The sequence below is a fragment of the Opisthocomus hoazin genome, chromosome 3, assembly GCF_030867145.1.
Source record: "Opisthocomus hoazin isolate bOpiHoa1 chromosome 3, bOpiHoa1.hap1, whole genome shotgun sequence".
Lineage (NCBI taxonomy): Eukaryota > Metazoa > Chordata > Aves > Opisthocomiformes > Opisthocomidae > Opisthocomus > Opisthocomus hoazin.
The window spans coordinates 90,422,308-90,446,400 of NC_134416.1; the positions used below are offsets into that span (position 1 = coordinate 90,422,308).

The 24,093-nt window shown below is 46.7% G+C and overlaps 1 protein-coding gene across 2 annotated transcripts in view; it reads right to left on the reverse strand.

Moving 5' to 3' along the window:
• Nucleotides 1-522: 522 nt before the first annotated feature.
• KCNG2 (potassium voltage-gated channel modifier subfamily G member 2) overlaps nt 523-24,093 on the reverse strand; it is a 60,463-nt gene continuing 36,892 nt past the window's right edge. For both annotated transcript variants that reach the window (XM_075415313.1, XM_075415314.1), the window contains exon 3: nt 523-2,850. In XM_075415313.1, the coding sequence (XP_075271428.1) occupies nt 2,038-2,850 (813 nt within the window). In that variant the 3' untranslated portion in view covers nt 523-2,037. The remainder of the gene's footprint in view (nt 2,851-24,093) is intronic.

Below are 24,093 nucleotides of genomic sequence, written 5' to 3' on the forward strand. Positions count from 1 at the left end.
ACAAAATTAAAACCTCTCATGAGTCACAGCAACCCGGCGCTGGTGTTGCTCTGCCAGGAGCCTGAGTCAGCCCAGGCGCCGTCCACCAGCCCTCGGCCCCCCTCGCCTGGCACAAGGGGTGGACGTGCTCCTGGGAGCAGGCTGTGAATGACAGGCAGAGCCCTGGCGCGGGTGGCTACGTTGGCTTTGCTCGTAGGTCAATCCAGCTGGGGGTCTGGAGACCCAGATGCAGGCTGCAGGGTCGGGGGTGGTCTCAGCTTTGTTGCCCCCACCCCTTGCAGCCCTCCCCAGTGAGCTGTGTGCGTGACAGGCCTGCTGCTCTGCACTCTGTAACCCGGCCGGTGACCCCGCTGTGCTGCTCAGGGCTGCCCGGCCTGGCCATGGCCGCACCGGAGCGGCGGCAGGGCTGCTGAGGGACCCTGGCTGCAGCACCGGCTCGAATGGCTTCGCCTCAGCACAAACACTGCCTCCCCCCCACCCCCAGATCATCAGAGGCCAGCAGTCAGCAACAAAGCTTCTGGATTTTATTAAAATAAAGTGTAACCTTTTACTTTTGCCTTGCTCCATTCCTATAAGGAATGGCTTAATACAGGAGTTTGCCATTGCAGGATTGGTGTTACAACAGACGCTGAGGCAAAAAACACCCAAACCAGACAAATCCGCTCTTCAATGCACCAGCTTTTGTCCCCTTCGCGGCCGGAGGAGAACATGGAGGGCAAGGCTGCATGGCTTTAACACAGCTGGGGGCGTAGGTAGAAGAGGCAATTGCGCTCCATCTCCCTCCACCCCCTGATCGTGTCCCACCTGCGGGAGCCCTGCTACACACCTCCTCCGGGGAGGGGGCCGGAGGGCGCACGGGGCTGGAGTCAGGAGGCAAACAGGCAGATGCCACATTCTGAGTCATTTTTTACTTCAAATCCACTTAAATCTTTCAAGAGTTAGGAAGAAAAGGCAGAACAATAATTCTTAGATGACAGGATTGTCTTTTTCTTAGTAATTAAAAAAAACCCCAGACTACTCCTAACATATAGCACAGCGGCTATGCTGCAGCTCGGGCCAGGACCCACTGAAGGCATCTCACTGGCTTCGCCGGGTTTGGACTACTCCTGTTTGCCTCTGACTGCAGCCAGCGCAGCCACCACCGCTGAGGAAGAGTATGCAGGGCTGAGAGTCACTGCTGGCTGAACATCACCCTCCCCGTCTCGGGCTGCGTGTAGTTCAGGGTTAGTCGTCTGTTACACACATTCTTCAAGACACGAGAGATGGAAATAGTTAACAGAAAGTGGAGAAATGGTGTGTTTTGTAAAGATATTTGTTATATTCAACTTTTAGCAAAGCAAAAAAACTGAAGTTAACATTCAGTACCACAGTCAGGAAGGTTGTCTGTGTGTATTTCTGTCACGGGGCTAAGATACAAAGCGTAGGGTGGTGAATACGCACAGTTACTAAATAATGCACACTGCACGAGCAGACCAGTCAGAGCCGGCAGCCCCGGCTGCGCTGCCGGATCTGTCGAACAGAACCAAGCCCCTGCGAAAGCTGAAGGGCTGTTTCTGCCCTTCTCTCGCCTGAGGCTTGTGTTCCTCAGCGGAGCTGCCAAAACCAACCCCTTGCGTGTGGGGCGTCGCAGTGCAGCGAGTCCCCTTGTTCAGCCCCTCGCACGCGGGGTGCCACCGAGCAGGGAGGAGGAGGCTGCTCCGCTGACCGGCACCCTGGCACAGGCTGTGCTTCACGCCACGAGCTCCTGGCTGGCTACCTCCAACGGGTGCTCCCTGGGGGCTGCCGAAAATACTTCTTCAGTAGGAAAGAAAAGCCCTATGAAAAGCGATGGAGCAGCGCTGTACTTGGTAGCATTTCTAGGGGCACTTTTCAGAGGGCCCTTGAGATCAGAAGTTGGTCCTTAGAGACAACCTTGTTGTGTGTCTGCCCCTCATTTAATGCAGTTCAGGAGGTTCTTCCGGCAGAACTGACCCGCCCCCCCTCCCACCTTGTCCACTGCTGCTTGTGCTGCTGATACGTGTCTTCAGCTGCTCAGAGTCAACAGCTTCTCCTGGCTTCCTGGTCCACCGCGGGCTGGCCCTCCTGCCCAGCAGCGGCTGGTGGGAATGTGGCACCGAGCCCCTGTGTACTGTCACCACTGGGGATTTTGGTGCTCTCTTCTAGCTGGCGCATCTGCCTGCTTGCTGCTCGTTGCTGCTGCTCCTTCAGCTCGCTGTAGGAACGGGAAAAGGTATGAAAGATGGACGTGACCGGGAAAGCCATCAGCAAAATCCCACTCAAGATACTGCTCAGGGCTACCACCTGTCCGGGGATGCTACGAGGCACCATGTCCCCGTAGCCAACAGTTGTCATGGAGATCACAGCCCACCAGTAGCTGGTGGGGACGCTTGTGAATTCATGCTTGGCTCCCAGTTCGCTCTCAGCCAAGTACACCAGCGGCGAGAAGAGGGCCATGGCCACACAAAGGAAGAGCAGGAGGAGCCCAAACTCCCTGGTGCAGCGGCGCACGGTGAGCCCCAGCGTCTGCAGCCCCAGCGAGTGCCGCGCCAACCGCATCACGTAGAGGATACGCAGGGCCCGCAGGAACCGCAGCACCAGGCCCACTCGTTCCAGGTACTTGTTCCCAGCTCCCCCGGCGGGCTTGCTGCTGTTTTTCGTGGAGACCATATCCACAATGAGAGAGATATAGAAAGGCAAGATGGCCAGGACGTCGATGATGTTGAGCGGGGTTTTCAGGAAAGCGCACTTGTTCTCTGCCTGGATGGACCGCAGCAGGAACTCGAACGAAAACCACGCCACGCACACTGTCTCCAGCACAAAGATGTCATAGCACTTCTGTGAGCACTCGCCCTGGGGAGCAGAGGAGCGGAAGACACAGGAGAAAAAAGGGGAAGAAAAAGATTTAGCCAGGGAGTGAACCAAAGAAACAGAGAGCGGCAGATCTTCAAGGAAAGCACCATGCCAAATCGATAGAAATTGCGAGGTACCAAAGTAAAATCATCGCTGCTAAGACCAGCAGGAACCGACGGATAACCCAAACGAGAGCTACTAGCTACACGTTTGGCTGCAGGACAGGTCAACGACGCTCAGGAGTATCCAGAGGCTGCCAAGAATTTGGTGTGACGGTATCGGCTGTCAGCCAGACAGCCTGCTGCTGAAAGGCCAGGGGCTCACACCTTGTTTCTAACCAAGCCTTCAACACCCTTTAGGAAGGATTAGTACTACATTCACGGATTTTAATAAAGGGGTGATCCCTCCCTCCCTTCCTGATCAATAATAAATTGCTTATAAATGGCTCATAAACACCCACAGCATTTTATGTGCTTGGAGTCATTATAATCTATCACTCGCAGAATACAGAATAATTTTTCATATTCCAGTGAACATTTATTAACGCACTAGCCCTATAGTCAAAAGCTTATATAAAGTACTGACAGATCTAGGCATTTATAAAAGAAAACGTACCACAAGAACAGAGGGAGGGTCGGGAGAGATAAACAACAGTAACAGCTAATGACCACGATGCCCTCCCCAAACATTCCGAGGCACTGGAAGAAGGGCTCTTCCCTGTAGGCTCTGCGAGTCGAAAACAAAGAGAACTGTGGTCCTTCAGTTACGATGCCTGTAAACACGCCAGCCTTGGCGTGTTGGAACAGCAAAAAACAATACTGCTGGTGATGGCTGCTCTTTGACTGTTAATTCAACAGCACAAATACTACCGCAGTTCTCTGCTACATCGCTTTTAGTAACTCCAGCTCAGTAATAATCAGCTTCTCTAAATAAAAGATTTTGATGCGGACAATTATAGGGCTAGTGCTGTTTCCTCTGTGAATGCTCATATAAAAGTGCTAATGCTCTGGGTGCTCTGTGCGGAAGGCAAGTGTATATTTATTTAAGGGAAGTGTATATTTATTCAGTGAGCCAGTTTGACCCTGAACACCTCATGAAAATTCTTGCAAGCGTGCAGGAGTCCGTCCATGCTAGTAGGGCGTGTGACTCCCACTGGATGCAATAGGTGTTAGGTACCAATGTAAAACCTCGTTTTGCTCGCCTGTGGTAAATTACAACAATAAAATATCACTCAAGAGTGGTGAGGCTGTGTCTAGCTGGTGCTCATTTCACCACTGGAGAAGCTAAGAACCTGACACATCTATAGACAGTTCTGCCCACACGCTCACCGCCGGTGTCTTTCACTGGGCAGAGCCCAGGAAATTTTTACTGCCCAGCACCACATCCTAACTTCATCCCTCTCTAAGTGTTTATGCACAGTTTTTTCCCTGTTGTGAAAGAAAACAACCAAGGCGTGATGAGACTTTTGCCCTCTTTGCTAACTACAGCGTTCCCCAGAATGTCGGGGAGTGACTGGGTATGCGTTTCAAGGCTGCTGCCCTGCTGGCAGCAAGAGCAGTGTCATCCCATTGAACATAAAGCCTTGTGTCGCCTCACTACAGTAACCAAAATACCGAGGCACCCTCCCCACTTCATGCTTAAGAACAGATTGGGACAAGGACTAAAGTGCTATCAATAGGAAAAAAAAAGTGAAAAAGAATCCTCAGAGCCAGCGTTTCTGGTCTTTGTATTCAACACGATGAAAGGTTGTAGTGCCCCGTATTTATAGGTTGGGGTTTTTTTGTATTGCATTTTCAGTTGGCGTATGATGTACCTCCCACTGTTTCCCAGGGGGTCATGCTGATATGGAGAGAAAAACTACTTGTCCCATTGAAACTGCTGTCCAGATTTTAAGCATATTGCAGGGAGGAAGGCTAATCTTCTTTTACTAGTGTAGTAGGTCATATCACAGCGAAGGTGCGAAGACTAGGAGGAGCTTAATTTGCCTCACGAAACTAATTTGGTCATAAATAAGTGTATTCGTCACAATCATGAAACATGGGACAAAACATTTTGTTTTTAGCGACTTTGCTCCTGTCACAGCATCATTCAGCTGTCAGGGTCTCCCATCAGATACAGAACCAAGATGTTTTCACACCACCACACAAATCTGCCCCTGTGGACCAGAGCCAGAGCCCACAAAGTCAGTGGCAGGACTGCCTGTGCCACTGTAACCCTCACCTCATCACCAGAAAACCAGCCTTCAGGCTGACACCACCCCAGGGCAGAGCCCTGCTGCCTGGGAGTCTCTCATCAGCGTATGCTTGACCTCACACCTAAGGGCAATGGTTGCAGGTGATTTGCAGCTCCTGGCACTGTCCTTGCATATGCGCAGAAGGATCAAGCTGAGACCTTAGGAAGACAATCCACAGAAGAGCAGCTAGGGCTTGAGCAAAGCAGCAGCAACGCCAAGAAGGAAAAAAACCCAATGTGCAAATTTGCTTTCTCTGAAGAAAGGTCCACTACTTAGACCACTATCTACGGAAATTAAGATGTAGCTTGCCTTAAGAGACTTACCCGGCAGGAAGTGTTCTGGAATCTGATGTGCATGTACATAATTTTTGTGCCACTAGAAGTTTAAGGAAAGTCAGTGAAGCCTATGGAGAATTTAGACTTGGAATAGAGCTGCAGAGATATTAAGGCATTTAATAGCTAATTTGGCACCTAATTCCCCCAGCGCTCTCTATTTGGTGCACGAGGAAAGGAAACTCTCCAAAGTCCTTCTGTGGATGAGTTTAGGTGTGGGAGCAGACAGAAGTGAAAAGTGTTCCTCATGAACAGACTACCAGTGGGGAGGACTTTCAGAAGAATCTGTCTGCCCTCCCACACTCTGACATGTTTATCCCATGTAGGTTCACAAACCTACAGCTTTGCTATTTGTGTCACCAATCTTCCTGCACAACTACATCAAAATCGGAGCGTGGGAGCAGCTCGGTAACCTTCACTCAGCTGAGCACGAGAGGCTTGGTGGTATCCAAAGCTCGGGTCATCCGACACAGCAGAACCAAGCTGGCATCTTTGCCCATCACGCTAATGAAGAGGTGAAATGTTCTCCATCCAGCGCTGCGGCTGGGCTCTGGCTTTTCTCTGCTCTTCCCACTATCCGCAGCTGACAGCTAACATTGTGAATGCCGAAATGTTTACTTTCAGTGGAGTGGAGCTCTAATGCTCTGCTACACTAATGGGATGAAACAATCCCCTCTTTTAGCTAATGCATAATTATCTTCAGCAAAGTGCTAGTCTTCCTTAGTACTGTTATTAACCTAGGGAAATCTGAACTAGCCAGGCTTTGTCCAAAGGCTGTCCTGAGAACAAAACCAGGAATATTTTAGAATACAGACCAGTGTTTCCATTAACCTGCCAGAGGCCTCTTTTTACTAATTAAATGTCTTCCTGTCCCCTGGACCATGTTTCAATATCATTTAGGTATGACCTGTTATTATCCTCACATGAAACCTAAACCAGTAGCAGCAAAAACGTGTTTCATGCTCTCTGCGCTTTGCTTCTTTCAGCTGCAGCTGCTTTTCCTTGCAGCATTTCCCCTCAATTACAGCATTGTAAAAAAGAAGAAAAGCAATTTTTTCTCATTCTAAAACTTTTAACTACGTATTCACATCCAACCGGATGCTGTAACTGTGCTTGGGGTTTTGAGGTTTTTTTCCATTCAAGAAAACAAACCAAAAATGTGCAGAAAGACACACACACACAGATGGACAACAGCAATCCAGAACTAATCAGCCACTGGAATACAAGAAGAATTAGTCCTAACAGAATTAGACAGCATCCTGCCCAAAATAGGTCTGTATCAAATCTGTATGTTCTCAAAAAAGACCAAGCTATACCAACTCATGGCCACAAACATGTACATAAACAGCTATGTACTGCTTTTTACTTTTTTGTAAGCAAAATAGGTAGCTCTCATCCTAACCAACCAGATTTCTTCATCTTGTAATCTAATGGATACATTTTTACTATTACATTTTCCTATCTAGCTTTATGAAGCTGGGCCACAAGAAAACTTTTTTTTTTTTAATTTTTCATAACAGTTTGATTTCTTCTTGTCTTTTAGAGGTCTAAACAAAAAACAGCATGAATGGCAATCACAAAGGACAACCCCATTACACTTTTCTAGTATTAAAATATTTTTTTTTTAATGTGCCATTAACCATGCCATTAAATAAACAATATCTTGAGCTTTTGACTACAAAAAGCAGTGGTATAATAAAAATATACGGAAACGGTTGTTCTTTACAAGATGTATATGTTTGTTTATGTGTGTACATGGGTTTCTTTCCAAGAGCAAGTAAATTTTTTTTTGCCTGTGCAGAAATTACCGGAGTATGGGAAATATCTGCAGTTGCACAGGATTTTGAGGCCATATACTAATGTCAGCTCAGGGCAGAAGAAATGAAGGAAGGTCTCAGTGAGTAATTCTACGCAGTCAAATTGAAGTGAGTCTCCTTCACTAGGATTTATGGAAATTTGCTGTCAAAAAGCCAACCGCAGTATCTTTCTTCTGGAGAAATGCTTTCTTTGCCAAAGGTTCCTTTGGCAAAAGGAAAATCACAAACAGAAAAGCTGGTGTCACTGGAGTTCAAATCCAGCTGTACTCATTGCTCTGTACGGTCTGTCTAAAAATCACAGGCATCTTTCAGAAATGCTTTGGTTTGGCTGGCAGGGCCCCTTTCACTGGTACTTCCCTGTCCTGCACCTCAGAAAAATTCTCCACTGTGTGTTGTGTGACTTCTTGACCCTGCCTTTGTCCCCTGGTCTCCTGAGAAGACATTCTGACTCTCCTCTAGATTCCTGCAGGCTTTGACGCCATCTCCCCTCTCTGGCATTAGAAGATGTCAAAAGCCAGCTCACCTCTAACTGCCCCAGTCCTTGTGCTGCTTCGCACACACAGTTTTGCATGGTCAGCAGCTCCACACGACTTTCAAGGGAGACGTTTCAGCGCTGCCCACTGCCCCCCCCCCGTAGTGATGATTTCCCTCCCTGTCAAACGTATATGTTCAGAAAAAAAACACAACCCAAACATGAGCAGCATTGCATACAAAAATACTTACATAAGCTTTAAAACCATGACATTTCTAAAATGATATTTTTGTTCTCCTCCACTCGCCCCTTGTTACTCGAGCCTTTCGGGTCAAGCATTTGTGCACACTGGATCAAACTCTTTTTTAACGACAACGTGGAACTTGAAATTCTGACACAACCGAGGTCTCGGCACCAGAGACCGGTGTTGAGGGACCTGCAGACAACGTCCCTGTGGCCGCTACACAGGGCCTGCCCGCAGCCAGGACGCAGTGCTGCAGAGAGCCAGACAGCCGCCAGCCCGGTGGCTCAGGGTCTTCCCTTTGGATCTGGGCGTCAGGTTGCGTGAAGGTCCGCGGGGACGTTCGGAGGATAGACCCCCCACTTCCAACGACTGAGCAGCCCAACCCTCGGAGCACCTGCCTGGCTTGGGAGAGACCCAGCCCTACTCCCAAGCCGGCTGCTGGGTCACGGCCCTCTCTCGTCCCAGCGGTCGCTGAGAAGTGAAGAAGCCTCCCCTGATAAAAATCCCAGCAAATCAGCAACGTTCCCAGAAGCGTGCCTCCCCAGCAAAACCCAAAGATTTTGCTCACATTGGCACTTTCTGATGAAAAGCAATTTTCTGATGAAAAGTGGTGTTCTGACAAAAGCACCCAGCTAATTTTCACCATGAGGATGAGTGCCTCACTCTTGGGACATGAGACTGGAAGGGCAGCACTGCACCCTGCCCTCGGGCACAGGGACACTCCCCTCGCCACTGACCACCCGCAGATGTGGCGATCGCAATCCAGTCTGCCGGCCATCGAAGCTCTGGTCAGGCTCAACCTGCAGCCAGCCTGCTCCCAGTGTTTCTCCTGCTCCTGAGCAAAGATGATTCAGCTCTTGCACAGTCTGTCCTCAAAGCTGGCTGGCTGTGAATTTAAAGCAACAGTTTCTGCTTTTAAAGCAGAAAGGGACCATGAAGGAGCCCTCTGCTTCTTGCTGTACACGCTTTGATCTGTAACTAGAGCTTAGTTTGTGGTTCATCTTCATCCCAGCTGCTAGAAAAGTCAGCCAGAGCCTTGCCTTCAGTGGGGAGGGCTGTCACTAACAGTTTGCGGCACATTATGGACGCAAGATAGCTCTTGTACAGTTTTTTCCCGTACAACTTGTCTTTGTTGAAGAGAAAGGGCAAGGAGGTGGGCAGGAGCTGTACCTGCTTTAGACTCACCTCGCCGGATTTGCTTTGATCACAAGACGGTACAGCCCCAAATCACCGCTTTGCAAAACCTCTCAGCCCGTCATTTTTATTCTGCCAGTGAAGCTGCAAATAAACATCAGAACACCGACAGGAACAAGGGAGACACCAAAGGACTATGGCAACTGCTAGAAGGTAACTCTGGCGTGTGCTAAAACCCACAGCCAGAGTCTAACCAGCTTGGCAAATTAGACGCCGTGCTATTTGGCTGCAGTCATGCAGCCAAGGGGTTACTGTGGTAGCTACCTGCACATGCCTTACACTTCTGTCTCAAATTGCTCTTCTGACATGCAGCTACAAAGCCAAAGGGCTACATCCATGGAAAGCTCCGAGAAGGGCCTGGGAGTCAATGGGAGTGAAGAGAAGACCATGTGCGCGAGGAGTTGACCCATGCACTGCGGTAGCCAACGACCACCCTTGCAGACGGACCAGGCGGGGGACACCGCTGGCACTCTTGATCTGGGAGGCTGAAGAGGGAATCAGCTGCGTTTCCCTGAGTTACTCTGCCTGATCCACAAGCAGCCTGCTGCTTCGGGCCACGTCAGCTCCAAACTGCACAACTAAAATTAGGTACTGTAGGTAGGACTTGGGTTTCTAAGCCATAAATATTGAGCCTTGAGATCTGTTTAACTGTCACCTTTTTCCCTGCAAATGCCACAGATGTCTTAACAGCTGTACTCTGACTGCATGGATTTGGCATTCTACATCTGAATTGTGGAGGAAGACACAGACACAGGAGATTCGATCACCTACCTACCAGGCAAGACTGTTGTCGAGAGCCTAAGGTTGTCCTTCATTTTCCTGCCTCCTTCACTTACTGTCCCTGCCACACACAGATACATTCTTCAGTCCACTGTCCTGCTTCTTCTTGCCCCAGTAGAGTTGCTGGGAAGAATGGGAAGCAGGTAAGTAGTACTCCAGATGCACAAAATGCCCTCTTACTAACATCTTCTTCTCAACAAGCTTTTCTCACACCTGCATCCACTTTTCGCACATGCTCCTCCAAAAACAACAGTATTTGTTAGCGGGAAATAAATGTGATCTGGCTCTACTTTCTGGAAAGCAACCAAAAACTAGTATCTGCAAAAAGCAAGAAACATATAAAGAATAAAATAGACCATAAATACCTATGAAACAGAACACCATCAACTTGCCTGATTTCCAGAAGCGTCTCAGGAACAGCACAGTACCTCACCCGGAGAGGCTTTAAGGGGGATGTAAAGACACTTAACATCTCCAAACTCCTCAGACTCTGTGCCTGCGGCTGGGAGCGGCTTCAGGGAACAGTATGGGCTCCAGCAGCCAGCTGCTACTATCTCCCAGTCTGATCATACCACACACCAGGAGAGAGGGGCTATACTGTAACTTAAGGGGGAGCGACGTACCCTGGGTAGCATTTTCTTTGAGGATACTTCTTACGACTCTGCTCCATTCTCACTGTCTAGTGACCTTCTCTTGGGCTAGTATTCCCTTCACTTCGTATTTCTTTGGTTTTTTTTGTGTTTGTAATCTGCTTGACTGCAATCAGTATGCAGGGTTTCTCGGAACCCTTGAAACAAGCCTTGACACCAACTCCTTCTTGCTTACCAAATACACATGCAAAAAAACCCCAACACTTGTGTTTGGAGCTTGCTGGTAAGTCCCAGTATATAACTGAAGGATTTGATTTGTTCAAGAACCACCCATGTTCAACAAGGATGATTCAAACTGGAATGAGTTGGGAAAGTAACTCAAGGTTACTTGGATGGCTAGTGGAATGGAAAACCTATCTTAAAACAGACAATTAAATGCATTTGACTTGTTTACCATCACCAAATGAAGGCAGAGAAGAGAAATCTTTGCTGTCTATATACCACGAGATTGAAGAGAAGCACTGTTTAATGGCATGGTCAAATGCTCTCATTCAGGTCTATCTGGACCCGCTGAAAGTACTGCTGTCTCCTACTACCTGTCTGTCTACAATCCACAGGTCAGCCCAGAGAATGGGACATATTATTGCTCCTTAATCCTCTTCAGTGCCAAGTCAAACACTGGTTGGTTACGCTACAGCAGCTGACTTTGTTCAGGAGTGGCTGGAAGGGGCAATGCCATCAGCTAAGTAATGGCAATCAGCAGGTGAGGTAGGACACAGTGAGGTAGGAGTGGGAAGGAAGAGGGACCTAACATGCTCAGTTTGCACCAGCTATTTGCAAAGAGAACCCATCATTAGTTGAAAGGGCTGTGCCGTCAGGAGAAGAAAGAGCTACACCAGCTTTCAGATTCTGGACTCTAAAAGACACATGAGGTTCCAAAAGAGCCCCCCTGCAAGAACAGGGAAGGCCAGACACCTTTTAAGCTGAAGCTTCTCAGTTTCTGGAAATCACGGTGTGATGTGGTACCCATGACAACAGGGGACTGCACACATCTCAGAGGACCCCTCCTAGTCCTACCTGTCCATAATGTTCAACTAGCAAAGGAAATGATGTGCTTGATGCTGCTGGAGCTGGGTCTCAGGGCAGTCTGAGATCCCTGCCTGGCTTGTCCACAGCTTTCATCTGTGCATGTGTGTAAGACATAATCACAGAACCATAGCATCATTGAATGGTTTGGGTTACAAGGGACCTTATAGATCACGTAGTTCCAACCCTGCTGCCATGGACAGGGACACCTTCCACCAGACCAGGTTGCTTAAAGCCCCGTCCAGTCTGGCCTTGAACACTTCCAGGAAGGGGGCAGCCATAATTTCTCCGGGAAACCTGTTGTAGAGCCTCACTACTCTCATAGTAAAGAATTTCTTTCTTATATATAATCTAAATTTATCCTCTTTCAATTTAAAGCCATTACCCCTTGTCCTATCACTACTATCAACAAAATTTAGAGAAGTATAACCTATATGTACAAGAATAGGTTTACTGCCATTTGTTTGAAGAAATAATCTGAGTCAAACCACTGGTTTTGTATCTGGGGTCTGCTTTGGCAGTTTTACAACCTCTCAGTACCATTTGGCAATTGTCTGAAGACAAACAGCTACAAAAGCAGACACAAGTCCATGAGAACAAAGTATTACATTTGAAACTCATCAACTCCCATGGCATTTGAGGCAGGATCTCACCGGCCACTGCCCATACAGCTTGCCTTCTGGCAGCTTTGCCCCGCAGCAGAGCCCCTCTGTGGGAAACACCCATGGGTGACACAGCTGTCCAGGTGTGTCCACACCTCCCACGCGGGCTGCTGTGCTTGGACCAGGCACGACCTGCGCAGCCTGACCTGGGGGTGCTGCTCAGCACAGAGGATGTGGCTGTCAGAGCCCCTGCCACAGACAGAGGCAGCAACACTGAAAAGAAAGTGATGATTTCACCAAGTGATGGTGTCCTCCAAGGAACACCTTCACTTCAGAAACACTGATGTTCTTGGAATTTTCTATTTCCAGATTTCCAGAATGTTTTTCTTGGGTTTGGCCCACTTTTTCACTGAAATCAAAAATAAAAATCCCCAAGAGAATAACTGAGCATCAGAAGCCTCCTTGCTGACAAGCGTCCCCCTCCCCCCCGATTTCACATCTTCCTCCTCAGCTCACTCTCTTTTCTAGCTCTGATAGAAGCATCACACCCCTGAGGCTTGGAAACTACAATGCTTTTTTAAAAATGCCATTCTCTGTAAACCTAAGCAAATTCTTGATCCCGAGCTTTTATGTGAAGCAGCCCAGTTACCTTGCAAATTAGTAAATCTCCTGATTTCTAGAGAATAATTCTAGCTTGTTTTCTATTCTAGTGCTCTGAAAACACGACAGACTCAGTTCTTGCTTAAAAAAACTTGAGCAATGGCACTTGGCACTTACAGCACACCTGCTTCTCATAAACATGGCAGGACTACAAAAATCAAGATGGGCGCTATCTCCCGTAAGTAGCGGCATAAATCAAAGCACTGCAGAACCAGAGCGCGGCTGGGTCCTTGCCAAGGGCACTTATGTGCAGTTGGGAGAGTTCCTCCAGGGAATGACAGCACCTAGACCCGAAGCTCTCCTCTGAACGCACCAGCCCAAGAGAGACAGCGCCGTGCTACAGCGCAGCGGCATTCCCAACACCTTCACACCCAGGCAGCACCTGGGAAGAGGTGATGCTGTGGTGCACCTGCCTGTGCTCACAGATACATGCAGACAACAGTGTCTAGAACGGTGGTCTTCCTAAACCCAGCCTCCTCTCTTCTTCTCCTCAAGCTTGTCTCACACCGAACAAGGATCTCAGTCTTGTTCTCGCTCTCTAATTGTATTAAAAAGAACAACTGGTTCTTAACAGCATTTTAAAGTGTATTTTTCCCTCCTGTTGCCCTCACTTTCCCTCTTCTTTCAATCCCTGTTTCAAAGGCTCTTCTCCTCCTCCTGCCTCCCACTCATTGCTGGTTTTATTTCACTGACCCACATTAGTTTTACTCGTTCCTATAACCTGCTATAAAGGTGGGGGGTGTCTGTTTTTTCTCTGGGAGGAAAGGACAGAGGCAAGCTGGCTCTTTTCCTCCAACAGTTTTTCCAAACCTGTTTTCTCCCTCCTCTCTTCCCCTTTATCCTATTATCCGAAAGCAAGTGAAGGATTTGCTTATGCTGCCTGTGGGCAGGTTTGCTCTCCTGCTGGTAGTGGCTCCGTCGCAGCCGGCAGTCAGCTACCGCGTTGCCCTTGCACCGACATGCTGTGAGCTGCACGCCTGCACTTGCAAAGTGGATGACTTTTTGCAAGGTGGAGCTGACCACTGCGAAACCCCGCGCTCTCTCATATTCTCTCTTTCTGCTCAAGGCAATAGTAACAGTGTTTTCTGTGACAGCAGTGCAGAATACAAGAACTGCATGACTTTTACCTTAAATTAGCCAGTATTTCTACTGTGTATGAAGGCACAGCTTCTGCCCACAGACAGTCCTTGGACCTTTCAGGAGAGTGCTGCAAAGTCTGTTCTGGTGTCATCTCTACCCCGTGCAGCGCGCGCCAAGTTTCCAACGCGGCTCAGGATGCACTGGATAGCTGGGACCTTCACACTGTTCTCTGTATTTCCTATTTGTATGCAGGCTCAGGAAACAAGCTGGAGCAGAGGCAAAGGGAGTGTGTGTGTGTGCCTGCGAGGGTACAAGGGCCCTGCCAGTGAACGTCTAGAGGGCTGGGCTGGCACTTGTCCTGGTGAACAGCCCGTTCCGGCTGGGGCATCCTGCTCGTGTGTGATCCACAAGCTCAAGTCCGAGCAGCAGCTAATACTGGTACTAAGCCCCGCCAGTAACATGTCCCAGCCCCTGCAGCAGCCCCTGCACGCATGGTCAGCGCTGGACAAGACACCTTGGTCAGGATGCTGCCTTCACGGGTCCAGACTCCTGCCCTGTCACTCCTCTTCAGAAAGCTTCCAGTCTCCTGAGGTTTTCTGGCTGCCCACGCCTTTAATCACAATTACGAGCTGCCACCGCTCATTTCATCTTACTGATGACTTCCAAGTCTGAGTATATGCGAAGGCCAAGGAAGGCCCAGACGCACAGCATCCTCACCAGCACCTCCCGCCCAGGGGGACCGCGCTCCCGCACCAGCAGGTCGAGGATGGGACGGCAGCTACCCACCGGCCCGTGAGGCTGGAAGGGGCTGGGCGGCCAATGCCCCGCGTCGCAGAGCATCTCACCCAGCCCCTCACGAACCACACGCGTGCTTTCAACCGAGCCGAGGCCTCTCGTTTAGAAGGACTGATAGAATGTATTTAAAAACTGTATGAGATGTACTCAAGCATCCCTAGGTGAACGGTTTCCATTGTTCATTACCCACACTGTAACACACTATTAGAGTTTGTCTAGTTGCAGGTTCCAGTTAGTCTTCACTGTTGTACACTGACATTCTCTCACTCTGCTGTTTACTGCATTAAAAACTCTTCCAGTGTCTCCCTATAAAACAGAATTTTCATATTTAAAATAATTCTTTTAACTTGTTTTTCAGCTTACCTGCTTAACGGATACCAGTCTGGACACGGTATCTCAATGCTCACGCTTTGCCTCTTAACTTGCATGGCAGATGGGACATCGTGTACAGCCAGTGGCTCACCAGGGTCTCTAAACCCTTTCTGAGTCCCCACTTCCCAAAAGAGACTTTTGTCCCAGGCTCTCTATACTCTCTGCACCTACAGGTCGCACTCTCTGCTGAAGAACGTGCAGTTACCTCCCCACATTCAAGCCATTTTGGTTACCTTTGCCAGACACTCCCAGCCCCTGACGAGAGCGTCATTTCTGTGCTACCCCTAAATTTCATTTGCAATTGCTTTATATTTTCTCCCAAATTACCAGCAAAGCACTTAAGCAGCTCTGGGCCAACACCAGACACATGTGCACGCCTTTCTGCGTGCACTCTCACTGGATGATTTCTCATGTTCGTTTTCTGCTATTTCAAGACCTAAAGGAAATTTTTTAAACATTTAATAAGGGAGGTAAGCTTTAGAAAAATGCCATTTTTATTAAGGAAGGATGTTGCATGGCACTAATTCAAATATCTTACAGAAGTATTAGCACCTACATCAGAAGTTAATTTTCCAGAAAACTTTATAACCTCATAAAAATCATACTAAGTTTGACTGATGAGTGGTGTTCTACATAGACTAGAATTAATTATGCTGGTGTCCTCAAAAATGTCGCTGACTGTACTCAGTACTGTCTTTTTCATGGTTTTAGTTGGAACCAATATCATGCTTACCTTTAGAAAATCCAACAGCCTTATAGTTTTCTCCTGGTCCTTTCTTAAGCCTTTGTTAAACACCTATTGCAAAAAATATTTTAACCTTTTTTTTTTCCATTTGTATACCACTCTTCTAACTTGTCTTGAATCTAAATGTCTCCATGGACACTGCAAAAAGTCCCCCATTTCAAAAACTTCTATGTTGCATTCAATTGCCACATTTTAAGCCATGAAAATGTAAGCATTTATCATGTTAAATGATTTAATGCAATGTTTCTAAGTGCTGTCCACATGAATCAGCTCATTACCTCAGCCTAGCTATATGAGGGCTAGCCAAACATCAATCTGGTTGCCTGCTTGCATTCCAAACCTCCAGAAATGACAGCAACGTATCCTGGAGCTTTGAGATTAAATTTCCAGAGGATAGTTTTATCACGAGTAAATGAAAGATTTTTCTCCTTCACAACACTAGGATAGTACTCAGTAACTCCACAGAGCACAACCTCTCTTGCAAAAGGCAGTGGAGCAATCTATGGAGTAAAGCAGCTATGCTGTACCCTCGGGATATTACAAAGCAGGCTGTACTAAGTAGCTGTAGTAATTTTACAAACATGACTGTAAGCCAAGCAACTATTATCGTGAGATTGCTTCAGAGACTCCCTGGATGATTTGCCTGGAAGTTAGGTGAATAAACTCACTGGTAGGTATAGATAGTTATGGTGGTAGAATGAGAGAACTAAAAGAAATTAAATATGGAGCATATTCTGCTAGGTGAGCCACATTGCACCAAACATAAACCAGTTAACAATGTGACAAAGTTACCAAGGGTTTTATGGAAGAGTCTTAGCTGTTTAATAATTTATGAATGATGTTATATTGCAGCATATTTATCCGATATTTGAAAGAACACCTGAGCCTGCTATTTATTCATGAGAAGATATCCTGTAGACTTAAAGAGCTCAATTAGTACAGCACAAAGTTATTAACACGGCAACAGGAATTTTATCTTATTCAACTCCTGCCTCATTCCCAAGCTAACAGTGTAGAGAAATACTCTCAGTTTTTTTGACTTCTAAGCAGAGAGTCTCAGGTGGTCCCCAAAGTCTACATGCTAACCTACTGTCCTCAAAACTTCCAGGGGAGCTTCTTGTCCCATAAGGATTTCTCTCTTTACTCGGGAAAAGATGCTGCAGTGAGACCCAAAGTTGGCAAGAGCTCGGCGTGAACAGCACAGGCGGGAACTTTGCTGAGACGGGGAATTTTGAGCAGGGGGTCTGCAGGCTTACTGTGGGAGCAGCACAAACCTGTTCCACAGTGCCACATCCCCACCTCCCAGTCTAAAGGCAGTTCTTAGCGAAAGAAAATACAATATTCCTCCTAACCCTCCTGATACAACAGAGAAAGATTTTCTTATTGGCATTATGGTTCCTTTCTCTTCTCTTGAAGGAGCTGCCATGACAGAACAATCAGATAAGGTCTGCTCAAGTTTAAATAGCTTCAGTCAAGCAGGAAGGCTGGATTTTTTTTTTTTCTCAGGGGAAGGAGGACTGCAGAAAGTGATTTTTAAATTTTTTTTTCCAAGGACAGCAAGCAAGCCAAAGAGAAGAAATGGCGAGAGCTCTCCTAAAGCAGACATGGCTAAATACAACTCGTTGTTATCCAGCACTCTGTCCACACAAGCAGTATCAAGAATAACAGCACCAAATGTGTTTCCCTAGTGTGTGAATACCATGATCACAAACTCAGTAAAATAAACTGATACCAATATATGGTCTACTGCTAACAGCTGGATTATGACAACCAGTAAGGGAAAGATTTAGAGTCCGATACAGAAAGGAAAGATTAATACATGTATTTCTTTTACATTAAGGACTGTATCATTCAGATGGTTTACAGACAAGCACAGTTCCCAGTAAAATGATCAAAAGACGTGACCACCACTTCTCGATATTTGCAAAGAAGATTTTGCTATTAGTCTTATATTTGCAAATTCCATGGGAGTCAGATAAAAGACGCACACCATGCAAAAAACCACACACCATTCCAAAAAACCACACTACTCAACATTTAAGGTTTAGATTGAGCAGTGCAGAGGTTCTTGACTCCTTGATTTTAAAGCTCTCTGTGTGATCCACAGAAGCAACATCGGCTTTATCGTTCAAACCTGATCACTTCCAACTGCTTTCCGACAAACCTGAGCTGTCTGGAAGGCAACATGCACAGCAAATTTCCCTGGCCGTCAGGCAGAAGCTGAGGGGGACCACACTATGATAACTCAAGACTTGCGCTGCAGAACTTTGCAGTTACTCCCCAGTTTTGGCCTCTAAGGACATCATACAGTAATCGCACCTTGCATGAACTAAGTTGGTCTCATTTCTGAAAAGAAAACATTTCCTTGCTTGGAAACCTCAGCCCACAGCCTGAGGCGTGGGGAATACGCCCATGTAGCTGAACAGCAGCGTAGATGCAATTTTTATTTCTTTTGTGATGGTGGTCATAGACGTTGTGTTTCAGATATTCTGTCCCAAAGCATTCACAATCTAAGCGCAGGACTACACAGAACAGGTCATGAAACTACACCAGGCAGACTGACCACATTAAAAACAAAGTAAACTTCTGCTTATTGTTGATGACTAAAGCTGTGGGCAAAGGATGCCCTCCAAGCCTGTAATTTGGACTTAAGTACCATCCGAGCAGAAAATCTACTTTAAGCTTATGAAAAAGAAAATCAGAAACACCTTACTTATAGTTAAATACAGCTCTGCAGCGCTGTGAGTCCTACATCCCTTCAGCAAGGGCATGTGAATGTCAAAGTGAACACGAATCTCGTGTCCACAGGAACTTCCTCCTGCACAGTGTTGTAGAAGAGGCAGGTGGCAATTCTGACTGAGTCACTTGGTCTTGCCCTGGCCTCCAGCCAGCTGCGGCCTGAACTGCCTGCAGCAAATACAAAACGCAGACTAGCAACGCAGGGGACCAGTACATCAGTAGATCAGTTCAGATGCCGTAACTGGCGATATTGTTACAGCTCATGGTTGTTGCATTAAACAGCAGAGCTGAGAGAATGGTGTAACGAATTCTCCGATGATCCCCAAGGTAATTAGTTACTCCAGTTCCCCAAGATTCTTTTTATAAAATGTCACCCTTGGTGCCTATGTACTATAAATAGTTATCTGTAATACCAGCAGGGAGATTTTTTTTAAATACATGTTTTATGTTGACTGTATGTAATTTCTAGAACAGTTTATTCTACAAAGAAAGGAAAAACACAAGCTGCAATTTTATTAAGACTTTCATTCATGAAAACAAGCCATCTAGGCATCACACAAACATGTGGCTCTAAGTTAAAATCAGTAAGATCTCAGTATCACATGCAGAAAATCAGCTGAACAAAAGAAACAAAGTGGCAAAAACGAGCACTCCAGTAATGAAAAGCTTCATTCCAGAGTCTCAAGCAGAGTGCCATCTTAGGATAGAAAGCACCAACAGTAACAACTGTTTTACTCCTTTACGTTACTTTTCACAAGAATAAGTGATTCAATGTAAAAACGACAGTTTTCCTCACCCAGAAGTACCTCCAACTGCAAGAGTTTTGAGACAAAATGATATCCTTCATTCAACAAAATGTTTGGCATTTCTGACACACTGAGGCCCTGAATACTTTTATTTCTTCCTACTTAGTTACCTATTTAGATTACAAACCTCAACAAATAAATACTTATAACCACAGAATCACAGAACGGTTGAGGTTGGATGGGATCTCTGGAAGTCATCTGGTCCAGCCCCCTCCACCCGCTCAAACAGGGCCACCTAGTTGCCCAGGACTGTGTCCAGTCAGCTCCAAAGATGGAGATGCCAAGAGCACCCCTGGCAACCCGTGCCAGTGCTCAGTCACCATCACAGTGAAAAAGCACTTCCCGATGTTCAGAGGGAACTCCTGTGTTTGTGCCCGCTGCCTCTGGTCCTGTCACTGGACATCACTGAAAAGAGCCTGGCTCTGCCCTCTTTACACCCTCCTTTCAGATATTTATGCACACTGATGAGATCCCCCCAGAGCCTTCTCTTCTCCAGGCTAAACAGTCCCAGCTCTCTCACACGTGAGACGCTGCAAGGACACGTTGCTGGCTGATGGTAAACTTGGTGTCTGCCAGGACCCCTGGGTCCATTTCTGCCAAGCTGTTTTCCAGCTGTGTGGCCCCCAGCATTTACTGGTGCACACACGTGCAGGACTCTGTGTTTCTCCTTGCCGGACTTCCTGTCAGCCCATTTCTCCAGCTCCTCAAGGTCGTTCGGGATGGCAGCACCACTCTCTGGCCAATCAGCCACTCCTCCAAACTTTGTGTCATCAGCAAAGTTGCTGAGGGTACACTCTGCTCCACCCTCCAGATCGCTAATGAAGATGCTGAACAGGAGGACTGGACCCAGTATGGACCCCTGGGCTGCACCACCAATTACAGGCCTCCAGCTAGACTTTGTGTCGCTGATCACCACCCTCTGGGCCTGGCCGTTCAGCCAGTTTTCAACCGACCTCACTGCTCATCCAGCCCCTACATCAAGAGCTGTCTACAAAAAGCTGTTGAGAATCATTATAGAAGACGCTGTTAACCTTGCCTGAAATTACTTTTGTGTCTACCTTTGTGAAATTAAATCTTTAGTCACAAGCTTGTTTAAAATGCACATTCACAATTTATCTGTTCCCCATCCTCACCAATATGAAAGTTGAAGCACAGTGTGTAAATTAAGCTTAGGTTAAATAGTTTCAGGCTTCTTTATGAGCTATTATTAACTTCATTATTTATGAGTCTCTCTCTTTGTTGTAATGTTCTTCAGCTGAAGGTTATTGAACTGCAACTTCCTATCACAGAATCTTTAATTAGACCAGCTTTTCCCAGTACGTTAGAAAGCACGGTGAAGAAGGAAGTACTCTCTGATCTTCTCCTGCTTTATGCTCCGGTACTACAAATCATGGTGCTCTGTGGGACTCAGACCTACAAATGCTTTTGGGAATCAGGACAAAACGCTTGAGGTTAATCTCTGAGTTCACCACCTCTTTTTGGTGATGAGGAAGACTGTAACAAAAGAAAGAAACTTTCTTCTTTAGATAGAAATGGTCGACATTTCTGTTTTCACCATGAAAAAAATGAAGTGTCTCATACGATGACCATCGGGCTTTCAGTTGACTCTCTCATTGTCTTTGGTTGCTCAGCTCCTACTGTGTTGTTAAAGCTTTTGCTGTAATGTATCCCCAACTGCTCTGACACTCCTGTGATGTATTAGCTGCTTTTCTTGAGTCATCCTATGCCTGCCATTTATTCAGAGTGTTGAGCAGCCCACTTCAAGGTATCACATGCCTAAAATGCCTTAAGGATACTCTATGCCTCTGGCTATTTTTATGTCTTGGAGATAATTTTTGTGGTGGTCTTGAATGGATTCAGTGCCTGAGGGCTCACACCATGATTTTGTCTCAGCAGTATTTTGCCTTAAGAGGTGACTTTTCACCATTAAATCTAGATCTTGCATAGAAACTTCCCATTCTGAAAATTCTGGAATTAAAAATTAACTGTTGCTTTGTTATTTTACATGGAAGAAACTGACTCTCTTTACAGGTTTGTTTTCTTCATACATTTGAAGCGTCCCTTTCCTGAAATTTCCAGAAGCAGCTACTATGTGTATTACTGGATTGGTGGTTTTTATTTAATTTAATCAGTAAATAAAAGCTAAATGAGAAAAAAAAAAATTACAAGATAAAATACATGTCCTAGTTTGGTAAGTAAAAAGTAGTTTAGGATATGATTCTGATAGCTTTATTGATAATTGTGGAGCATTTCAAATACATGACACTAATTCCGAAAAAGAATAACGCTTGAGATGAATCAGTGTGACCATCATTGCGAACAAGACAGCTATGGTACATGGGAACATGACCCTTCCCACTCCTGCTAAACCACTGGGGATCACCACTGTCATCTAGAACATCTGGAGCAGTTAATAAAGTTAACAAAATGTACGGCTGACTCTTCTTCTGTATTTTAAAAGAGACAGGCAGGCATCTAAAAGAATTTCCTCACCCACTTGGCAATTACTTCTAACTTTTACGGTCCCACGCTTACGTCTGCGTCGAAGTCACTCACACCTCTGCAGGACATCACTGGGTGTTAACAGCTTGTCCCTTCAGATGACGCTAAAAGATTGACGTACGAAAAATTGCTCTCCAGCATGTTTTTTTTCATGATTGGTTCCTCCTTCTTTCCCTGAAGCAGTGCCAGGACAGACAGGTGGCACATAAAGCTTCTGTTTTCTGGAAAACGCCAGATCAAGGAAAAGGGCACTGCTTGTTAGCCAGAGTATCTACGACAGCTCTGACACCAAACACTAACAACAGTAACGCCAGCCAGAGAGCCTGGAAAATGTACACACTGAGTACAGTGGGTCCTTGAAATAATATTTACTGTTTATTTGTTCCTTAGTCAGAAGGGATGCGCACACATTTTCTGCTTCTTAGGAGACTGCAAAACCAGACCAAAGAGCTATCCCTGGGCACGAATTTTAAACTAGGTGCTAGGGATACAGCTCAGGATGATTAACATGATTTGAATGCACATCAGCTCTCCTCTCTCCACACCTGTTATCTGAGGAGCTGCATCAGCTTGCGAAGCCACGTACAGATGACCCGCAAGCAGTTTGCAGCCTAGGTCTCTGATTTGACACATAATTCCACATGGGCAGATGCCTGACTCCTTGCCCAGCCTTACTGAGGCTCAAAGATCTACATGGGTATTTACATCCATCCATGCAGGACCAAAATCAGTCACTGCGTGAGACTCCTGGCATGACTAATTACAACCCAAACAGAGTGTTGACCTGCATTGGTTCAGCAGCAGGCAAGGAACATTGCGGATGAACTAAGCTATTCAAGCAGTGATCCCTCACCTGTCCGCTGTGCTAGAGAACAACCTTTGTCTCCAACAAAACAATCATTCCCACCTTCTCACAGAATCACAGAATGTTCAGGGTTGGAAGGGACCACTGGGGGTCATCTAGTTCAACCTCCCTGCCAAAGCAGGGTCACCCAGAGCAGGCTGCACAGGACCTCATCCAGATGGGTCTTGAATATCTCCAGAGAAGGAGACTCCACAACCTCCCTGGGCAGCCTGTGCCAGGGCTCCATCACCCTCAGAGTGAAAAAGTTCTTCCTCATGTTCAGATGGAACTTCCTGTGCTTCACTTTGTGCCTATTGCCCCTTGTCCTGTCACTGGGCACCACTGAAAAGAGTCTGGCCCCATCCTCCTGACACCATCCTTCAGATATTTATAAGCATTTATAAGGTCCCCTCGCGGCCTTCTCTTCTTCAGGCTGAACAAACCCAGCTCCCTCAGCCTCTCCTCGTAGGAGAGATGCTCCAGTCCCCTCATCATCCTCGTAGCCCTGCGCTGGACTCTCTCCAGTAGCTCCTCATCTTTCTTGAACTGGGGAGCCCAGAACTGGACACAGTGCTCCAGATGGGGCCTCACTAGGGCAGAGCAGAGGGGAAGGAGAACCTCCCTCGACCTGCTGGCCACATTCCTCTTGATGCACCCCAGGATCCCACTGGCCTTCTATTCAGCCAGGGCACACTGCTGGCGCATGGTCAACCTGTCGTCCACCAGCACTCCCAGGTCCCTCTCCGCAGAGCTGCTCTCCAGCAGGTCCGCCCCAGTCTGTACCAGTGCATGGGGTTGTTCCTCCCCAGGTGCAAGACCCTGCACTTGCCCTTCCCTGTGCAAAGGGCAGAAGAAAGCCTAGTTGCAGGAGCTCCATGTTTTTAGAATTTAAGGGCACTGAAAAACATCAGATCATTTATTCTGATCTCCTCTGTACTGCAAGCATTTCACCTTTGTAACCTGAACTGAAATCAGTAATTTACTTTTGATTGAAGCAGAGTGTGTTTAGCTAAAGGCTACTTTCCAGTAGGGCACAGAGCTTTGAACCGAAAACATCAAAAAATACAAAATCCACTAATTCTCTTCCTAGTCTGCCTCAGTAAGTAATCACCATGGTACCTAGTTTCCCACATGAATTTATCAGGATTCAGCTTTTAACTATCCATTCTCTCCCTGCTTAATTTAAAGGTCTATCACGATACAGTTCTCCTCTCCCCATAAAACCACTTATTTGCTTAATCCACTCACTTTTGATAATCTAAATAGACTGAAATGTTCAAGTTTCTTATTGTACAGCATTTTCTCCAGGTGTCTAATATTTACAGTTTTTTTCACCCTCTCCAAATTCCC